Here is a 22,668-nt window from a genome sequence, read left to right as displayed (position 1 = left end):
TTACATGTCCCTGTTAAACAGGGGCAGAAAAATTGGGCCTTAGGCACTGGTGCTGGTGCCACGACACTGCAACCTCTCCCATATAGTCTTGTTTTATTGCAGGAATTAGCCCTGCTGCAAAGCATTGCATCAAAAATTGTAATTAAACGCCCCTGTTAAACAGGGGCAGAAAAATTGGGCCTTAGGCACTGGTGCTGGTGCCACGACACTGCAACCTCTCCCATATACTCTATTTTTATTGCAGGAATTAGCCCTGCTGCAAAGCATTGCATCAAAAATTGTAATTAAACGCCCCTGTTAAACAGGGGCAGAAAAATTGGGCTGATGGCATCACCCAAAACCAGAAATGTTCTTCCAACATATCAGCGGAGGAGGAAGAGGATAGACAATTAACAAACCAGGACAGTCACTCAGCATCAGCATAGGCAGTCTTGAAGGGATGTGATATTTCAAAAAAAAATTATTCGGTTACATCAGCTTCAGGTGCTTGGTAGCTGTGGGTGATCCAAGACTGATTCATCTTGATGAAGGTCAGTCGATCAACTGATTCGGTGGACCCTGTGATTGGTAACAAGGCCACCAGCAGCACTGAAGGTGCGTTCCGAAAGAACGCTGGATGCAGGACAGGCCAGTAGCTCAATTGCATACTGTGCAAGCTCTGGCCAGTGATCCATCCTCAAGACCCAGTAAGCCAGAGGATTTTCGATGGGAAAGGTGTCCAAGTCTGACCTTGCCCCTAGGTATTCCTGCATCATGTAAATCAGACGCTGGCGATGGTTGCTGGAACCGATCATACCTTGGGGCTGCGGACTAAAAAATTGTCTGAAAGCATCAGTCAGACGGCCACCTTCTCCACCGCTCCTTCTGACTGATGCCTCAGCAACACGTTGTCCAGGACCAGGAGTTTGTAACCTCCCAGTCTCTGGGAACGCATTGCACAGACCTTTCTGCAAGGTCTCCCGGAGATGTCTCATCCTCTGCTCCCTCTGCGATGGCAAGATAAGGTCGGCAACCTTACCCTTGTACCGTGGATCAAGGAGAGTGGCCAGCCAGTAATGGTCCCTCTCCTTAATCCGAAGAATACGAGGATACTTCCGCAGGCTTTGCAGGATCAGGGAGGCCATGTAGCGTAGGCTAGCTGAGGCATTCGGTCCAGAGTCCTCTGGGTCACTAAGGACAACATGATCCGCAGCTACCTCCTGCCACAAGTGTTTCTTGGGACTGTAAATCATCCCTACAAGAATGCTGCTGCTGCTGAGTGCCAGCCTCCACCTCCATGCTGACACAATCATCCTCCTCCTCTTCCTCCTCCTCATCCTCTTCCTGTGTGATGGGTGGCACAGCAGGAACACTGTCTGGATAAAGGGGGCCTTGAGAGGCAAGGAAGTCCTCCTCTTCCTGCCTCTGTTCTGCCTCAAGTGCCCTGTCCATTATTCCACGCAGCGTATGCTCCAAGAGGTGGACAAGAGGTACAGTGTCACTGATGCATGCACTGCCACTGCTCACCATCCTTGTGGCCTCGTCAAACGGTGACAGGACAGTGCATGCATCCCTGATCATGCCCCACTGGCGTGGTGAGAAAAAACCGAGCTCCCCTGACCCTGTCCTGGTGCCGTAGTCGCACAGGTACTCATTGATGGCCCTCTGCTGCATGTGCAGCCGCTGCAGCATGGCCAACGTTGAGTTCCACCTGGTGGGCATGTCACATATAAGGCGGTTCTTGGGCAGGTTCAACTCCTTTTGGAGCTCAGCCAGCCGAGCACAGGCATTAAATGATCGGCGGAAATGCACACAGACTTTCCTGGCCTGCTTCAGGACATCCTGTAAGCCCGGGTAAGTACGCGTGCCAACGAGCTGCATGGCAGGTCAACATATGTCTGGTCAAGCATGTGGTGCCCAAGCGGCTGATGTTTTGGCCACGCGAGATACGCTTGAGACATATGTTGCAAATAGCAGCGGTGCGATCTGATGCACTTGTCTCAAAAAAGGCCCACACCAAAGAACTTTTAGAATAACGCGCAGAGGCAGCGCCCTGCACAGGCGGAGCTCTGCGGTGTGATTCAGTCAGTGTGCTGCCCCTAAGCTGGCCCCCGGAGGGCATCCTGCCTCGTTGGACATGTGCCTCCTCCTCCTCTCTCCTACCAGGCACCCACGTGGAGTCAGTGCCCTCATCATCCCCTCCCTCTTCATCGCTGTAGCAAACCTGGCAATATGCTGCAGCTTGTGGAACATGACTGCCAGATTGCTGTGCTTCTTGAGCATCCCCTCTCTCTGCATTCACGCTACTGCCTTCCTCTAGCTGAGTATCATCAGAGCCTACAAAACACTGGGCATCCTCCTGGAGCATGTACCCAACACTGTGCTCAAAGAGTTCAGGAGACTCCTCAGGAGGACGTGGTGGGTCTAGGGAAGGAGTCACTGATGATGACATTGAGACGAGGGAAGACGATGCGTTGGCAGCTGCTTTGCTAGTACCCTGAGACTGGGTGAGAGAGGATGAGGAGGATGAAGAGGGCTTGGTCATCCACTCTACCAAGTCGTCGGCATGTTGCGGTTCAACATGTCCAGCTGCCGAAAAGAAGGACAAGCGTGTCCCATGGCCACGTGCTGATGACAATGCACCACGTCCACGACAAGCACTGTTGTCTCTAGACACAGAGCCTGCTTGCCCTCTTTTGTCTCGCGCTTGTCTGCCTCTCCTTGCTGGCCTTCCAGACATGGTAATGGCCTGAAGGGAGTTGGGTAAAACAGCAGTTGGGTAGTGTATATTGTGCTGGAGGCACACAACACCCACTAACTCCTGCAGATGCCTTTATTATAGAACACCAGAGATAAAGGGGTATACTGTACTGGAGGCACACAACACCCACTAAGCCCTGCAGGTGGCTCTGTTAGAGAACAGCAATAAAGGGTAGATACAGGTGTATATTGTGCTGGAGGCACAAAACACCCACTAACTCCTGCAGATGCCTTTATTATAGAACACCAGAGATAAAGGGGTATATACAGATGTATACTGTGCTGTGCTGGAGGCACACACAACTTCCAATAACTCCTGCAGATGGCTCAAATAGAGAAGAGCTATGTAGGTGGATATAGCGGTGTGTACTGGGTACAGAGCACGCAGACAGCACGCACAAGCTCCTAACACTACTGACTGCAAGCTCTATTATAAAAGATAGATCACTAGCTATATAGGTGAGGTGAATATAGTGGTGTATACTGCGGTCAGGGCACGCAGACAACAACCACTACAGAAGAGCAAGATCTAAAATCGGCCGATAACGATCGGTGTATACTGTGTTGAAGGTACACAGAACACCCACTAACTGCTTCAGACGCCAACACACTACACAAGGCCGCCGCGCTGGCGGCCTTATATAGTGTGGGGCGTGTACTACACAGCCTGAGCTATGATTGGCCACAGGCATCCTGCCTGTGGCCAATCATGGCTCTCCTCACTGCTGGCGCTGTGATTGGCCAAGCATGCGGGGTCACAGTGCATGCTTGGCCAATCATGAGCCAGCAATGCACTGCGATGACGCAGTGCATTGTGGGCCGTGAGCGCCACACGAATTTGGCGCGAACGGCCCATAATGTTCGGAATTCGCCGAACGGGCGAACAGCCGATGTTCGTGTCGAACGTATGTTCGACTCAAACACGAAGCTCATCGATATTGCCCACCCCATTAATTTGTTCAGATCTTTTTGCAAGTTTTCCAAATCATGTGGAGAAATTATTGCCCTGCTTAGCTTAGTATCGTCCGCAAATACATAGATTGAACTGTTTACCCCATCCTCCAGGTCATTTATGAACAAATTAAATAGGATTGGTCCCAGCACAGAACTCTGGGGTGTCAGGTCACCTGAGGCGAGGTGACAGATGCACACCGTAGGGATCAGGAGTGCACCGCAAGGTTGTGGACCCTATGGCTGACTGCTGCGGACGGGAGACAGCTCCCACCGAGGTTAGAGCGTCAGATTCCCTGGGGCGCAGAGTCTAAGAGCCAGCAGGTGTTCACCAGAGCCTCGAGTGGTGAGGATGGACTTGGCTGCAATTGGCTCCAGGTCGCGACCCCCAGGGTCCCCCAGCTCACACCCACAGTAGGCAACAGGAGGATAGGGATGGTGAGGGACAAAGCCAAGGTCGGAGACATGCCAAAAGGTCAGGATCACAGGCAAACAGGGATAGTCAAAGACACGCCAAAGTCGGTAACGGAAAACAGTAGAGGAGCACACGGCAGGTAACAGGAAGCTAACACACAAAGGAATACACAATGGTTGATCAGCACTGATGGCCTGCAGTGCACAGGTTAATATAGGGCTCCCTGATTGGGCCTGGGGTGGAGCCATGCTTAGAGGAGAGGTTATAAAAACCACCAGGTGGAAGTGGCTGGCCTCTTAGTCTGAACACATGAGTAGAGGTAAGCAAACACAGGAAGATCACTGCATAACCATGACATGGGAGACCCCACTACCCACCCCTGACCATTCTGAGTACTCCCCATTTATCACCACCCTCTGAACTTACCCTTGTAGCCAGTTTTCAATCCATGTACTCACCCTATGGTCCATGCCAGCGGACCTTATTTTGTACAGTAAACGTTTATGGGGAACTGTGTCAAATGCTTTTGCAAAATCCAAATACACCACATCTACTGGCCTTCCTTTATCTAGATGGCAACTCACCTCCTCATAGAAGGTTAATAGATTGGTTTGGCAAGAACGATTCATCATGAATGCATGCTGATTACTAGACATGTGCGATTCGTTTCGTACGAATCTCAAATTCGTACGAATTTCCCTAAATTCGTACGTTCGGGAGGATCCGAAATACGAATTGCCATGCATCCGAATTTTGTACAAAATACAAACTTTTGTTTACGAAATCCCCAGGAGGAAGTCAGCACAGCACAGGGATGGTGGGAGCCCCTCATCTAACGAAAATTCGTATTTTGGATAGGAAATTCTTCAACGGAATTTCGTATTTTGGATAAAAACCAAACTCCCATCAGCATCGACTGTCATATTGAGGCATATTTTTGCCTTTAAATTCATCATAACGAACGTTCGTACAAGTTAACGAACCTAACGGCAATTCGTATTTCGTACGAATTGAAACGGAATTTCGGACACGAAATACGAAGTACGAATTAATTTTAATACGAACCGTAATGGAACAGAACGAAACAAATTTATTGACGGCGCCCATGTCTACTGATTACTTCTAATGATACCATTCTCATTACTAAAACCATGCAGTAGATGTAGTTATCTACTGAGAACATAGACTGGGATACTCCTTTACCTAGTGAGAAACAACGCAAGTGGGAAAGGTGGAGATATTCTTTGACGTCACAAGAAAAACTTCAAATCTCACGTTGCTATGTTCCGGCTTACATTTCAACTGCTGGTCGGAGAGAGATTCATATTTACTCTGATGCATCAGTTGAAGCTATTAGTAGCCTACTTAAAAATCTCTGAAATTAATGGAGAATCACATTGCAGTTTTGTCCAGGGCAAGGCAAAACTCAATCCCAAATCTGCACCTACCATACCAAGACTTGAACTCGTGCAGCTGTGCTAGAAGCAGATATTGCAGGTGCAGAAGAGGTAATTATCCATTGTGTGCAACCAGGGGTGTATCAATTCATGAGAATCAGGAATGGAACCGAATTGTCTAAAAACAGTTCACTCATCAATCTAAACCCTGTAATTGATGCCAATCAGCTGCTGAGAGTTGGTGGCCATATCGGGAAATCTGACCTATGCAGCAAAGAACAGAATCCTATAATCATACCAGGTCAACATCATGTTACTACTCTTCTGGTTCGTCACCACTATGTACTGGTGCAACATCAAGGCCGTCATTTTACAGAAGGTACCATCAGGACAGCTGGCTTGTGGATTGTCGGTATGAAAAAGTTAATCTCCTCTCTGCCATTCAGGTGTGTCAAGTGTCACAAGTGTTAAGAGGAAGACATCAACAGCAACAAATTACAAGTTTCCCAGCTGATCGCCTAATTACAGGTCCACCCTTCACCTATGTTGGAGATCTCATCCTTCTAAAGGACAAGGTCAAGAAGGTAAACGTCAAGGTAACCAAAGGAGAATTTACACAAACTAGCATGGCGGGGAGTATATTGCTGCTAACTACAGGTTCTACATGGAACTTTCACATTCTCTGAAGACGTCATATGTCAGCCTGTTTGCCGAATAGCGAACAATTTGGGGTGTTCACGGCGAATTCGAAAGCTGCGGAACACCCTTTAAAAGTCTATGGGAGAAATCAAAAGTGCTAATTTTAAAGGCTTATATGCTTGGTATTGTCATAAAAAATGTTTGGGGACACGGGTCCTGCCTCCCAGGTGACATGTATCAATGCAAAAAAAAGTGTTTTTTTTGGGAGCCGTGTTTTTAATAGTGCTTAAAGTGAAACAATAAAAGTAAAATACTCCTTGGGGGGGTGTCTATAGTATGCCTGTAAATTGGCGCATTTGCACAGAACAGTCCCTGCACAAAATGACATTTCTAAAGGAAAAAAAGTAATTTAAAACTACTAGCGGCTATAATGAATTATCAGGTCCCAGCAATACAGATAAAACACATTGAAAATAAACGGCATGGGATCCCCCCCAGTCCATTACCAGGCCCTTTGGGTCTGGTAGGAATATTAAAGGGAACCAAGGGGACCCCCAGATCCCAGCCCCCCCCTGTTTGAAATGTTAATGGTAAAAGTGTCAAAATGTTAATAAAACACAAGACTCATCTTGGGACAAGTCCTTTATTAAAAAAATAAAAAAATAAAAATGTCCCACAAAGTCCATTCATCTTCTCTTGCTCTGCTGACGGACCGAAAAAACAACCGTAGACAGCGGCACGCAGGCGCACTGAGCGCGGCACCGTCAATGACGAAGATGCCGCGCATGTCGACTCCTGTGCGCATGCGTGGGAGTGACATCATCGCGGCTTCGCCGAATGACATCGGTGGAGCAGCGAGACCCCACGAGAAGATGGATGCGCTGGACTACAGGGGACTTTTTTTTGCATTGGTACATGTCCCCTGGTGCAGGACCCAGATCCCCAAATACTTTTTATGATAATTACTAATATTAACCCTTAAAATTAGCACTTTTGATTTTTCACGTTTGTGTCCCATAGACTTTAACGTTGTTCAAACAAATGTTTTGCCTGTTTGCATGTTCTGCTGCGAACCGTACTAGGGGGTGTTCGGCTCATCCCTAATGTCGGACTACTCCATATTCTGCAATCTTGTTGAACTCATGTTTATGTTTGCATATATATATATATATATATATATATATATATATATATATATATATTGTGGCAGCACGCAGGTAAAGTCCCCTGGTTGTATCCAGGATGGGAAATATGTGTGCCCTAGATTCAGGCTTTATGCAGACTTTTACAATTAGAGGGGAAGAGTTAATGAGCCCAGCTGAAGTAAGGGGGTTCATTAAGACCTCTACAAAAAACCCCAGCATGCTTAGGGAGATGCTCCATCCTGTAACCAGTTTTGTGTTGTATAGACTGGGGAGTGTGATATCTGTTCTGTGCGGTGAGTTAACGCCTGTGTGGCAAACCTCTACAACAGAGACAGGGACTGGTGCAGCACAAGGCTGCACTCAGTTGTTAGACAGGGAATCTAAGTGTGTAGTTAGAGGTCAAGCTGACCAGGATTTATTTTCATGTTTTATTTTTTGTTTGGCTGTTATATGTATCACTGCATGTAGCATAAATAAACCGCATCTTTTGTTTTTTGCACCTACAACGCTGTCTGCTGTGCCTGATTTTGTGTTGTGAACCCATCCAGGGGGTCACACACACCCGCTGCCGAGCTAACCCCTCACAGTTGGTGGAGAATGCGGGCAGTTTTTTTTCAATTTTTTTAAAGGCCAGCATGGAGGAGATACTGAGACAGCTGGCTCTAGCAAATGCAAATCAGCAGCAAACAAATGCGGCTTTACAAAAGAGCCTTGCAGCCCAGCAGAAAGCTCACCTGCAGAGTCTGGAAGCTCAGCAACAAGCACAGCAGTAGGGATGAGCCGAACACCCCCCGGTTCGGTTCGCACAAGAACTTTCGAACGGACCCAAATTCGAACGAACGTTAGAATCCCATTGAAGTCTATGGGACTCGAACGTTCGAAATGAAAAGTGCTAATTTTAACGGCTAATATGCAAGATACTGTCCTAAAAAGGGTTTGGGGACCTGGCTCCTGCCCCAGGGGACATGGGTCAATGCCTAAAATGTTTTTTAAAATGGCAGTTTTGGCGGGAGCACTGATTTTAATGACGATTAAAGTGAAAAAAAAATGTGAAATATTCCTTTAAATATGGTGCCTGGGGGGTGTCTGTAGTATGCCTGTGAAGTGCCATGTCTTTCCCGTGTTTAGAACAGTCCCTGCACAAAATGACATTAAACTGAAATAACACCATTTAAAACTGCTTGCGGTTTTAATGTTATATCTGGTTCCTGCAATATGGTTGAAAATCATTGAGAAAAATGGCATGGGTAGCCCTCCCTGCCCATTACCAGCCTATTTGGGTCTTGTACGCATATTAAGGGGAACCCTGTACCCATATTAAAAAAAGGAAATGCGTGTGGCCCCCAGGCCCTATATACTCAGAACAGCAGTATACAGGCGGTGCAAACAAGACAGGGACTGTGTAGGTTTGTTGTGTTAAGTTGAATCTGTTTGTAATTTTCAACTGGTACATTTTTAAAATGTAGCTTCAGTCAAAAAAACAATTTTTAAGCTTTTTGGAAAACATAGGGAAGGGTTATCACCCCTGTATAATTTGTTTTGTCGTACATCTTTTTTCATCTCACTTGCTGTTGTCTCCTTCCGTTTGCAAGTAGGAGATGTTTGTAAGTTGGATGTTTGAAAGTAGGGGCCTGCCCTATATGCTCTGCAGAAATGGCGGAACAAGGTGTTGGTTTTGCCACAACATTGTAAGCCCTCAAAGTGACTCTTGGTGGGCGCTGGAGCGCCCTGCTGTGAACGATTATATCAAGAATTGTAATTACATGCCATTGTTGAACAGTGGTAGAAAAATTTACCTTTGGTGGTTGTGGTGCTGGTGCCACAACACTATAAGTCCTCACTGTTACTCTGGGTGGGCACAGGAAGGGGCCCTCCTGTGAAATATTATATCAAGAATTGTAATTACATGTCCCTGTTAAACAGGGGCAGAAAAATTGGGCCTTAGGCACTGCTGCTGGTGCCACCACACTGCAACCTCTTCCATATACCCTAGTTTTATTGCAGGAATTAGCCCTGCTGCAAAGCATTGCATCAAAAATTGTACTTAAACGCCCCTGTTAAACAGGGGCAGAAAAATTGGGCTGATGGCATCAACCAGAACCAGAAATGTTCTTCCAACATATCAGCGGAGGAGGAAGAGGATAGACAATCAACATAACAGGACAGCCACTCAGCATCAGCATAGGCAGTCTTGAAGGGATGTGGTATTTCCAAAAAAATTATTCGGTTACATCAGCTTCAGGTGCTTGGTAGCTGTGGGTGATCCAAGACTGATTCATCTTGATGAAGGTCAGTCGATCAACTGATTCGGTGGACAGGCGCACCCTGTGATCGGTAACAAAGCCACCAGCAGCACTGAAGGTGCGTTCCGAAAGAACGCTGGATGCAGGACAGGCCAGTAGCTCAATTGCATACTGTGCAAGCTCTGGCCAGTGATCCATCCTCAAGACCCAGTAAGCCAGAGGATTTTCGGTGGGAAAGGTGTCCAAGTCTGACCTTGCCCCTAGGTATTCCTGCACCATGTAAATCAGACGCTGGCGATGGGTGCTGGAACCGATCATACCTTGGGGCTGCGGACTAAAAAATTGTCTGAAAGCATCAGTCAGACGGCCACCTTCTCCACCGCTCCTTCTGACCGATGCCTCAGCAACACGTTGTCCAGGACCAGGAGTTTGTAACCTTCCAGTCTCTGGGAACGCGTTGCACAGACCTTTCTGCAAGGCCTCCCGGAGATGTCTCATCCTCTGCTCCCTCTGCGATGGCAAGATAAGGTCGGCAACCTTACCCTTGTACCGTGGATCAAGGAGAGTGGCCAGCCAGTAATGGTCCCTCTCCTTGATCCGAAGAATAAGAGGATCCTTCCGCAGGCTTTGCAGGATCAGGGAGGCCATGCAGCGTAGGTTAGCTGAGGCATTCGGTCCGGAGTCCTCTGGGTCACTAAAGACAACATGATCTGCAGCTACCTCCTCCCAGCCACATACAAGTCCACGTGTTTCTTGGGACTGTAAATCATCCCTACAAGACTGCTGCTGCTGCTGCTGATGCTGATGCTGAGTGCCAGCCTCCACCTCCATGCTGATCCTCCTCCTCCTCTTCCTCCTCCTCATCCTCTTCCTGTGTGATGGGTGGCACAGCAGGAACACTGTCTGGATAAAGGGGGCCTTGAGAGGCAAGGAAGTCCTCCTCTTCCTGCCTCTGTTCTGCCTCAAGTGCCCTGTCCATTATTCCACGCAGCGTATGCTCCAAGAGGTGGACAAGAGGTACAGTGTCACTGATGCATGCACTGTCACTGCTCACCATCCTTGTGGCCTCCTCAAACGGTGACAGGACAGTGCATGCATCCCTAATCATGCCCCACTGGCGTGGTGAGAAAAAACCGAGCTCCCCTGACCCTGTCCTGGTGCCGTAGTCGCACAGGTACTCATTGATGGCCCTCTGCTGCGTGTGCAGCCCCTGCAGCATGGCCAATGTTGAGTTCCATCTGGTGGGCATGTCACATATAAGGCGGTTCTTGGGCAGGTTCAACTCCTTTTGGAGCTCAGCCAGCCGAGCACAGGCATTAAATGATCGGCGGAAATGCACACAGACTTTCCTGGCCTGCTTCAGGACATCCTGTAAGCCGGGGTACCTGCCCAAGAACCGCTGCACCACCAGGTTAAGGACGTGAGCTACACAGGGCACATGGGTCAGTTGTCCCTGTCGGAGGGCGGAGAGGAGGTTGGTGCCATTGTCGCAAACCACCATTCCTGGCTTAAGCTGACGTGGCGTCAACCACCTCTCGGCCTGCCCCTGCAGAGCTTACAAAACATCCGCCCCAGTGTGGCTCCTGTCCCCCAAACAAACCAGCGCAAGCACGGCATGGCATCGTTTTGCCTGCGTACTTGCGTAGCCCCTGGAACGCCTACGGAGCACCGCTGGTTCTGAGGACAGAGCACTGGAAGAGGCCATGGAGGAAGAAGAAGAGGAGGGGGTGGAGGAGAGAGGTGTGTCACAACCAATAGTAGCATTTTGGAGGCGTGGTGGCGGAACAACCTCCAACACTACTGCACCTTGTCCTGCATTCTTCCCAGCTGCCAGAAGAGTGACCCAATGGGCCGTGAAAGACAGGTAACGTCCCTGTCCATGCCTGCTGGACCATGAGTCAGCGGTAATATGCACCTTACCGCTGACCGCCCTGTACAGCGAGGCAAGGACATTGCCTTCCACATGCCGGTAGAGAGCCGGAATCGCCTTCGCCCTTTGGGGACCTGCCACTGAGGAACCGCACATTGTACAAACTCACGGAAGGGGGCCGAGTCTACCAACTGAAAAGGCAGCAGTTGAAGTGCTAGCAATTTAGCCAAGCTAGCATTCAACCGCTGGGCATGCGGATGGCTGGGAGTGAACTTCTTCCGCCGGTCCAGCAGCTGGGGCAGGGACATTTGCCTGCTATAATCAGACGTGGGTGTACCGCTAGCAGAGTTCCCGGAAGCACTTGGCTGTGACACACCTAATTCTACACCTTCATTCCTCTCAGAGCAGGTTTCAGAGAGGACTGAAGGTCTAGTGGGGTTGGAGATGCCAGCTGATGAGGAGCAAGGAGAGGTCCGCTTTGTTCTTTGGTGTGGGTCTTTGAGGTACGCTTGCCAACGAGCTGCATGGCAGGTCAACATATGTCTGGTCAAGCATGTGGTGCCCAAGCGGCTGATGTTTTGGCCACGTGAGATACGCTTGAGACATATGTTGCAAATAGCAGCGGTGCGATCTGATGCACTCGTCTCAAAAAAGGCCCACACCAAAGAACTTTTAGAATAACGCGCAGAGGCAGCGCTCTGCACAGGCGGAGCTCTGCGGTGTGATTCAGTCGGTGTGCTGCCCCTAAGCTGGCCCCCGGAGGGCATCCTGCCTCGTTGGACATGTGCCTCCTCCTCCTCCTCCTCCTCCCTCCTTCCAGGCACCCACGTGGAGTCAGTGCCCTCATCATCCCCTCCCTCTTCATCACTGTAGCAAACCTGGCAGTATGCTGCAGCTTGTGGAACATGACTGCCAGATTGCTGTCCTTCTTGAGTATCCCCTCTCTCTGCGCTCACGCTACTGCCTTCCTCTAGCTGAGTGTCATCATCAGAGCCCACAAAACACTGGGCATCCTCCTGGAGCATGTACCCAACACTGTGCTCAAAGAGTTCAGGAGACTCCTCAGGAGGACGTGGTGGGTCTAGGGAAGGAGTCACTGATGATGACATTGAGAGGAGGGAAGACGATGCGTTGGCAGCTGCTTTGCTACTACCCTGAGACTGGGTGAGAGAGGATGAGGAGGATGAAGAGGGCTTGGTCATCCACTCTACCAAGTCGTCGGCATGTTGCGGTTCAACGTGTCCAGCTGCCGAAAAGAAGGACAAGCATGTCCCATGGCCACGTGCTGATGACAATGCACCGCGTCCACGACCAGCACTGTTGTCAGTAGACACAGAGCCTGCTTGCCCTCTTTTATCGGCTCGCGCCTGTCTGCCTCTCCTTGCTGGCCTTCCAGACATGGTAATGGCCTGAAGGGAGTTGGGTAAAACAGCAGTTGGGTAGTGTATATTGTGCTGGAGGCACACAACACCCACTAACTCCTGCAGATGCCTTTATTATAGAACACCAGAGATAAAGGGGTATATACAGATGTATACTGTATATATATAGATGTATCTCCTAACACTACTGACTGCAAGCTCTATTATAAAAGATAGATCACTACTACTAGCTATATAGGTGAGGTGAATATAGCGGTGTATACTGTGGTCAGGGCACGCAGACAATAACCAGAGAACACCAGAGATAAAGGGGTATATACAGATGTATACTGTGCTGTGCTGGAGGCACACACAACTTCCAATAACTCCTGCAGATTACAAGTGGTCTCAAATAGAGAACAGCTATGTAGGTGGATATAGCGGTATGTATTGGGTACAGAGCACGCAGACAGCACGCACTATCTCCTAACACTACTGACTGCAAGCTCTATTATAAAAGATAGATCACTAGCTATATAGGTGAGGTGAATATATACTGCTGTCAGGGCACACAGACAAATACCACTACACAACAGAAAGATAGAAAATCGGCCGAAAACGATCGGTGTGTACTGTGTTGAAGGTACACAGAACACCCACTGCTTCCTTATATAGTGTGGGGCGTGCACTACACAGCCTGAGCTATGATTGGCCACAGGCATCCTGCCTGTGGCCAATCATGGCTCTCCTCGCTGCTGGTGCTGCGATTGGCCAAGCATGCGGGGTCACAGTGCATGCTTGGCCAATCATGAGCCAGCAATGCACTGCGCCATCGCAGTGCATTGTGGGCCGTGAGCGCCACACGAATTTGACGCGAACGGACCAAAATGTTCGGATTTCGCCGAACGGACGAACAGCCAATGTTCGAGTCGAACGTACGTTCGACTCGAACACGAAGCTCATCCCTACACAGCAGCAATCTGAAGCCCGCTTTATAGACCTGTTGCAGAAGCAAGAGCAGAGTTTTCAACAGAAAATAGAGACATTAATACAGCAATGTCCGCAGACCAATGAAGCAAGTGGTTACAATAATACCGCATCCTTTGGTGTGAGCCGTTTATTGACAAAAATGACTGGAGAGGATGATCCGGAGGTGTTTTTGACCACATTTGAAAGGACTGCTGAAAGGGAAAAGTGGCCTAAGGAGCAATGGGCTGGACTGGTGGCCCTTCTGTTAACTGGGGAATCGCAGAAAGCTTATTATGACCTAGAGCCTGACCAAGCAAAAAACTATGTGGTGCTAAAAACAGAAATATTGGCACGGCTGGGTGTCACCTTGGCCGTCCGGGCTCAGCGTGTGCATAATTGGACTTTTCAGGTTGGAAAACCCCCCAGGTCTCAAATGTATGATCTCATTCACCTGAGCAGGAAGTGGCTGCAGCCAGAGACTTTGACCGCACCAAACATTGTGGAACGTGTTGTTATGGATCGTTTCCTGAGAGCTCTTCCTACTGCCATCCAAAAATGGGTAAGCCATGGAGACCCAGAAAATGCAGATAAACTTGTGGATCTGGTTGAGAGGTACTTGGCTACAGAGAACCTGACCACCTCTTCCAGGGACTCACGGACTTTCCACCCTAAGACCAGATCATCCCCAGTGGCGGGTAAGATGACTCCAAGGGGTGAGGGTGGAGAGAGTGAGAGGGTGGGAGTTCTACCTAAGGTCTGGCGGGAGCAGCCCAGGAAGCCCATGCTGCAAGAGACAGCGAAAAAGATTATTTGCTACCGCTGCCGGCAAGAGGGACATATTGCAGCCAATTGCCCCATTGTGGATGAGCCTATGCAATGTGACTTTATAAGGGAGAAACGTCAGTCGCTGTTTGCGACAGTTGCATGCACTGCCATTCGGGGACCTGAGAAACATTTATGTAAAATGTGTATTAATGGTAGAAATATTGATGTGTTGCTGGATTCAGGTAGCCTGGTAACATTGATAAAAGCTGAATTAGTTACTACAGAGGTCTCTGGGAAGAACAGGGTGGCTGTTATTTGTGTGCATGGGGACACCCGAGAGTATCCTGTAACTTCAGTGTTTTTTGAGACCCCCAAAGGTAACCTCTCTCATCAGGTGGGGTTAGTGTCTCACTTACCACATGATGCTATTGTGGGAAGGGATTTTCCAAAATTCTGGGAACTCTGGGATTGTCCTGAGCCCCCCACTGGTGCCCCTATAAACCAGGAAGATGACCAGAATTCCTCTGGGAGTGGTGAGGACTCTCCTGAATTTCCCTTGTCGGTATTGGCGGGGGAAACTCGAGAAACTGGGGAGGAGCCAACATCCTCAGATGAAAACATGCCGTCTGTGGAGTTTTCGGATCTTGAGGTTCACAGGGAAAATTTTGCCACAGAACAGTTAAAAGACCCCACCCTAATAAAGGCACGGGAAAATGTGGTGAAAATAGATGGCGAGTTAGTGAACCCAGATAAGACTTGCCCTTATCCTTACTTCACTATGGAAAGGGACCTGCTGTATCGAGTGGCTCAAAGGGCAGAAGAAACCATTGAGCAACTTGTAGTGCCCAAACCTTACAGGAAGTTGGTGTTAGAATTGGCTCATGGGCACATTCTGGGAGGTCATCTGGGGACAGAGAAAACCAGAGAGAGGGTATTGCAGAGATTCTATTGGCCTGGGGTCATGAAGGAAATAGAAAATTATTGTTCCTCCTGCCCTGTGTGTCAGAAGTCGGCACCTATGCCACATTTCCGTAACCCGCTGGTACCTCTTCCTATCATTGAGGTCCCCTTTGAAAGGATCGCAATGGATTTGGTAGGTCCAATAATGAAGTCCGCCAGGGGGCATCAGTACATTTTGGTTATATTAGACTATGCCACCCGTTATCCGGAAGCAATTCCTCTCCGAAATACCTCGGCCAAAACCATAGCCAAAGAGCTATCTCTTGTTTTTAGCCGCATGGGTATTTGTAAGGAACTGCTTACGGACCAAGGTACACCCTTTATGTCCCGGGTTATGAAAGAATTATGCAAGTTGTACAAAGTGACGCAATTGCGTACATCTGTGTATCACCCCCAAACAGATGGGTTGGTTAAAGATTCAACAAAACCCTTAAACAAATGTTAAAGAAGGTGGTGGATAGAGATGGAAAGAATTGGGACTGTCTAATACCCTATCTAATGTTTGCCATTAGGGAGGTACCCCAATCCTCTACGGTTTTCTCACCCTTCGATGTTGCTCTATGGGAGACACCCAAGAGGGCTGCTGGATATCGCCAAGGAAACTTGGGAAAATGAGAGTTCTCCTCACAGGAGTGTGATTGAGCATGTCGCCCTGATGCAAGATAGAATTGCACAGGTAATGCCAATTGTAAAGGAACATTTAACCCAAGCGCAGTTAGCACAGCAGAGAGTGTACAGCCGTGGTTCCAAGACCCTTACTTTTTCCCCGGGGGATAGGGTCTTGGTGCTAGTCCCTACGGTTGAAAGCAAATTTCTGGCCAAATGGCAAGGTCCATATGAAGTAATTGAAAAAATTAGTGAGGTGAACTACAGGGTTAGACAGCCAGGAAGGCGAAAGCCGGAGCAGATCTATCACGTCAATCTGCTAAAAGCCTGGAGGGATAGGGAATCCCTAGTCGCAGAGACTTTGTCACAAGTACAGCCTGATTGCTTAGTTCCTGAGGTTGGAATAGCAGACACCTTATCGAAACCCCAACAACAGGAGGTTAAAGAGTTTGTACTTCGTAACAAAGAGATTTTCTCTGAGCTTCCGGGACAAACATCTGGCGTAGAGCATGACATTATCACCCGCCAGGAGAAAGGGTAAAACTAAAACCTTATAGAATACCAGAGGCCCGACGGGAGGCAATACGTGGGGAGGTTCAAAGGATGTTGGAATTGGGTGTGATAGAGGAGTCCCAGAGTGACTGGTCCAGTCCTATCGTACTAGTGCCCAAACCTGATGGGAGCTGGCGGTTTTGTAACGATTTTCGACAATTAAATAAAGTTACAAAATTTGACACCTACCCCATGCCGCGTATAGATGAGTTGATTGACCGGCTGGGAACAGCCCGATAAATATGACAACTCTTGATCTCACCAAAGGGTATTGGCAAATTCCCCTGGCCAAGTCGGCCAAGGAGAAAACTGCGTTTGTAACCCCAGATGGGGCATTCCAATATAAGAGAATGCCGTTTGGGTTACAGAATGCACCGGCAACATTCCAGCGGAAAATGGATAAGATTCTGAGGCCCCATCAGAAATATGCTGCAGCTTACCTGGATGATGTGATTATCCATAGCACAGACTGGGTCTCACATTTGCCGAAAGTACAAGCAGTCCTAGACTCTATCCGGGAAGCTGGGTTTACGGCCAATCCAAAGAAGTGTACCATTGGACAGGAGGAGGCCAAATATCTTGGGTACACTATTGGGAGGGGGGTGATAAAACCCCAAGTCAATAAAGTCGAGGCCATACAGAGTTGGCCACGTCCCAACAGCAAGAAACAGGTACGAGCCTTTCTGGGAATCGCTGGCTATTATCGACGATTTATTCCCCATTTTGCTTCTCAGGCTGTGCCCCTCACCAACCTGACAAAAGGGAAAGAGTCTGTCATGGTTAAATGGTCCCCAGAGGCTGAAGAAGCATTTCAGTCCTTAAAAACAGCCTTATGTAGCCAGCCAGTGTTGTACTCGCCAGACTTCTCTAAGGACTTTGTTGTGCAAACTGATGCATCAGACGTTGGGTTAGGAGCAGTGTTATCCCAGGTCTGGAACGGGGAAGAGCACCCAGTAATTTACCTCAGCAGGAAGTTGAAGTCCCATGAGGTAAATTACGCCACGATTGAGAAGGAATGTTTAGCAGTGAAGTGGGCTCTAGATTCCCTTCGGTACTATCTGCTAGGTAGGCACTTTGACCTGGTGACTGATCACGCTCCTTTAAAGTGAATGGCTCAGAACAAAGAGACCAATAGAAGGGTAAATAGGTGGTTCCTGGCCCTACAAGAATTTAACTTTACAGTTAAGCATCGCCCTGGTGTTAAAATGGGGAATGTGGATGCTTTGTCTCGGATACATGCGTGTCTGACTGCTTGTGTTACAACCCCAAGGTTGAAACAAGAGGGGGGGGTATGTGGCAGCACGCAGGTAAAGTCACCTGGTTGTATCCAGGATGGGAAATATGTGTGCCCTAGATTCAGGCTTTATGCAGACTTTTACAATTAGAGGGGAAGAGTTAATGAGCCCAGCTGAAGTAAGGGGGCTCATTAAGACCTCTACAAAAAACCCCAGCATGCTTAGGGAGATGCTCCATCCTGTAACCAGTTTTGTGTTGTATAGACTGGGGAGTGTGATATCTGTTCTGTGCAGTGAGTTAACGCCTGTGTGGCAAACCTCTACAACAGAGACAGGGACTGGTGCAGCACAAGGCTGCACTCAGTTGTTAGACAGGGAATCTAAGTGTGTAGTTAGAGGTCAAGCTGACCAGGATTTATTTTCATGTTTTATTTTTTGTTTGGCTGTTATATGTATCACTGCATGTAGCATAAATAAACCACATCTTTTGTTTTTTGCACCTACAACGCTGTCTGCTGTGCCTGATTTTGTGTTGTGAACCCATCCAGGGGGTCACACACACCCGCTGCCGAGCTAACCCCTCACAATATATATATATATGTTTAAGGTTATGAAATAAGTATCGTGTTACACTATGTGATTTATTGTCATTTCATCTGTATTACACTATTTGTTTTTTTAATTGATCTGTGCTTTCTTGTCTAAGCTGAACCCTCTCCCCCACTGTTCATCTATATATCCCCTCCTCTTCCCTCTCTCTGGTTCATTACTCAGTATGCTGCCTTCATGTACACATCTTTCCATGTGGCTAACAACACTAATATTTTTCTACTTATGAATATATTTTATTAAAGGGAACATTTGAAAGCCTTCATCATCTATCTCCTCAACAGTGAGTTTATTCATCGAGTTAAAGTGTCTGAATTGATTCAAGGGATAAAATAGATCACCAGGTCGTGTAAGCCCTATTTGTCACCAGAGATAAAGCTTATGGCCTTGTAGTTGAGTCAGAAGAGAATGCATTAAGGTAAAAAACATTTTGCCTAATCAAAAATACATGCATATGTGTTGTATTTTATGAAAATAAATGGCATATGATGAATGGAACAGTATTACTATTGATTATTTTAATTTTTATGTAGTGGTTTGTAATTTGTCTCATGCATATTAACTAATAATGTTCTCTGCATTTGAATTCCAAAATGTCTTACCTGTTTCAACATCAAAGGTAACACTGTCACCATTTTTCAGGGCTCTGTTGAGAGAGAGAGTCATCTGAAAGGCTTGTCCTCTTCTCACAATGAGCTGATTGGAGATATAGGCACTGGTGCGGTGGTCAAGCTTGTTCTTTGCCGTATGAAGATCAACACTTTTCACATACAGCATGTCTAAAGGAAATATATGGCAACATTTAACATCTTATCTTTTTTTTATATATTCTTTATTTTATTTTATAAAACAATTGTACAAATGTCTTTCTTTTACATACATTTCTTAATCAGCTATGCTTAGCATACATTTGATATAACTTTTCCCACCCCTCCCCTATCCCAAAAAAAAAAAAACCTACCCCTCAGCCTCTCTCCTTATCTCACTCCCCTCCCTCTCTGTCCGGTGTACCCTCTAACATCAAAGAATATCTCTCCGTTTTCATAAATATATGCCATTGTTTCCAAATCTTTTGATATTTTCCTTTCGTTTCCTCCATCGTGTGTATTGACTCTTCCATGACTCTAATCCACTCGACCCTCCTAACCCATTCTTTTATTGTCGGAACCTGCTGGGTTTTCCAGTGATGAGGAATCATATATCACCTAGCTAATAGCTTATAGGACATTTCAATCGTTTGTAAGTCTTTTGGTATTAAGTGGGTCATTCTAATTATTTTATTCCTATGATTGTCATTTCTTAATGGGCCTATCTCCCTTTCCCATTTTTCAAGATAGGCAGGATACCCATGGTCTGCCTCCTCTCTAAGTATTTTATATATTTTTGATATTCTTCTGACAAGACTTTGAGATGATTTCAATAATTTCTCTAATGGTCTCAGATGTGACATACCTCATAGTGGCTGTGGTAAACCTTGTGCTATCTAATATTGTGTATCTACAGTGGTGTGAAAAAGTGTTTGCCCCCTTCCTCATTTCCTGTTCCTTTGCATGTTTGTCACACTTAAGTGTTTCGGAACATCAAACCAATTTAAACAATAGTCAAGGACAACACAAGTAAACACAAAATGCAATTTGTAAATGAAGGTGTTTATTATTAAAGGTGAAAAAAAATCCAAACCATCATGGCCCTGTGTGAAAAAGTGATTGCCCCCTAAACCTAATAACTGGTTGGGCCACCCTTAGCAGCAACAACTGCAACCAAGCGTTTGCGATAACGTGCAATGAGGCTTTTACAGCGTCCTGGAGGAATTTTGGCCCACTCATCTTTGCAGAATTGTCCTAATTCAGTTACATTAGAGGGTTTTCGAGCATGAACGGCCTTTTTAAGGTCATACCACAACATCTCAATAGGATTCAGGTCAGGACTTTGGCTAGGCCACTCCAAAGTCTTCATTTTGTTTTTCTTCAGCCATTCGGTGGTGGACTTGCTGGTGTGTTTAGGATCATTGTCCTGCTGCAGAACCCAAGTTCGTTTCAGCTTGAGTACACGAACAGATGGTCGGACATTCTCCTTCAGGATCTCTTGGTAGACAGCAGAATTCATAGTTCCTTTTATCACGGCAAGTCTTCCAGGTCCTGAAGCAGCAAAACAGCCCCAGACCATCACACTACCACCACCATATTTTACTGTTGGTATAATGTTCTTTTTATGAAATGCAGTGTTCCTTCTACGCCAGATATACTTGGACACACACCTTCCAAAGAGTTCCACTTTTGTCTCATCAGTCCACAGAATGTTGTCCCAAAAGTCTTGGGGATCATCAAGATGTGTTGTGGAGAAATTGAGACAAGCTTTGATGTTCTTTTTGCTCAGCAGTGGTTTTCTCCTTGGAACTCTGCCATGCAGGCCATTTTTGCCCAGTCTTTTCCTGATGGTGGAGGCATGAACGCTGACCTTAACTGAGGCAAGTGAGGCCTGCAGTTCCTTGGACGTTGTTGTGGGGTCTTTTGTGACCTCTTGGATGAGTCGTCGCTGCGCTCTTGGGGTAATTTTGGGCGGCCGGCCACTCCTGGGAAGGTTCACCACTGTTCCATGTCTTCGCCATTTGTGGATAATGGCTCTCACTGTGGTTCGCTGGATTCCCAAAGCTTTGGAAATGGCTTTATAACCCTTTCCAGACTGATAGATCTCAATTACTTTCTTTCTCAATTGTTCCTGAATTTCTTTGGGTCTCGGCATGATGTGTAGCTTTTAAGGATCTTCTGGTGGACCTTACTGTGTCAAGCAGCTCCTATTTAAGTGATGCCTTGATTGTGAACAGGTGTGGCAATAATCAGGCCTGGGTGTGGCTAGAGAAATTGAACTCAGGTGTGGACAACCACAGTTATAGTATGTTTTAACAAGGGGGGCAATCACTTTTTCACACAGGGCCATGATGGTTTGGATTTTTTTTCACCTTTAATAATAAACACCTTCATTTACAAATTGCATTTTGTGTTTACTTGTGTTGTCCTTGACTATTGTTTAAATTGGTTTGATGTTCCGAAACACTTAAGTGTAACAAACATGCAAAGGAACAGGAAATGAGGAAGGGGGCAAACACTTTTTCACACCACTGTAATAGTGACATAAGTGGAGAATTATGCTGGGACTGTGACATCATAATGGGCGGGGATATCACCAGGTGACCCGCCCATTGTCCCTATATAAGTCGCTGCGCAACAAGTCCCTGTCATTACGACCAGAGACAGCGACGAGTCAACATCTCAAGGAAGAAGAAGAGAAAAGAAGAAGAAAAGAGAAGGCGGCGGCGACAGCGGTGACATTAAAAGAGCTGGAAGAAGGAGCAGAGGCCCGGCGAGAAGAACCAATGAGGGGGACAAGACTCCCGAAGTCGGAAGAAGAGGTGGCGGCGGCAACAGAAGACCGGGCCACTGCTAGTAAAAGAGCTAAAGAAAGAAAGCGGAGGCCCAGTAAGAAGAACCGAAGAGGGGGACAAGACCCCCGAAGTCAGCAGAAGACCCCTGGAGCTGTGCAATAAATTATTTTAAACCCTTGTGTGGTGTTTTTTTTACATTGTACCCCATACTCATTCACATGGGTGGGGGGCCGATATCTGGAGACCCCCTTATTAAAGGGGCTCCCAGATTCCAATAAGACCCCCTGCCCGCAGACCCCGACAACCAATGGCCAGGGTTGTCGGGAAGAGGCCCTTGTACCTCATCAACATGGGGACAAGGTGCTTTGGGGTGGGGGGGCCGCAGGGCCCCCCTTCCCCAAAGCACCCCCCCATGTTGAGGGCACGTGGCCTGGTACAGCTCAGGAGGGGGGCGCTCGCTCGTCCCCACCCCCTTTCCTGACCGGCCAGGCTGCGTGCTCGGATAAGGGTCTTATATGGACCTTGGGCATTTTTTCAGCGTAGGGCTTCCCCTTTAAGTCCATACCAGGTAATGGGGCCAGCGACGTGTCAATCGAGCCGCCGAAGGTGGCGACATTGACTTCCTTTGCTAATCCTGGCTACCTGTTGCCATGTGTGGGCAAGTCTGTTCATTTTGAAAAGTATGTAAGTAAGTCTGGAGGACATAGTCTGCCGGAAAAGTCCAGTTGTGTGTGGGCAGGTCCGCTTTTTCGGAAAGTCCGGTGGACTTTACGCTGGTTTGTCCACCAGACTAAGTCTGCCGGATAGTCTGATCGTGTGTACGTGGCATT

The 22,668-nt window shown here is 47.5% G+C and overlaps 1 protein-coding gene across 2 annotated transcripts in view; it reads right to left on the bottom strand.

Annotated features, from left to right (window-relative positions):
- The window catches only part of LOC143935367 (protein-glutamine gamma-glutamyltransferase 6-like), a 145,056-nt gene that overhangs the window by 95,365 nt on the left and 27,023 nt on the right, over nucleotides 1-22,668 (bottom strand). For both annotated transcript variants that reach the window (XM_077459188.1, XM_077459189.1), the window contains exon 2: nucleotides 19,059-19,235. In XM_077459188.1, coding sequence (XP_077315314.1) covers nucleotides 19,059-19,235 — 177 coding nt within the window. The remainder of the gene's footprint in view (nucleotides 1-19,058; nucleotides 19,236-22,668) is intronic.

Source organism: Lithobates pipiens, unplaced genomic scaffold (genome assembly GCF_037356315.1).
Source record: "Lithobates pipiens isolate NorthernLeopardFrog02 unplaced genomic scaffold, aLitPip1_a1.2 Scaffold_28, whole genome shotgun sequence".
Lineage (NCBI taxonomy): Eukaryota > Metazoa > Chordata > Amphibia > Anura > Ranidae > Lithobates > Lithobates pipiens.
This window is presented reverse-complemented; position numbering and strand designations above follow the sequence as displayed.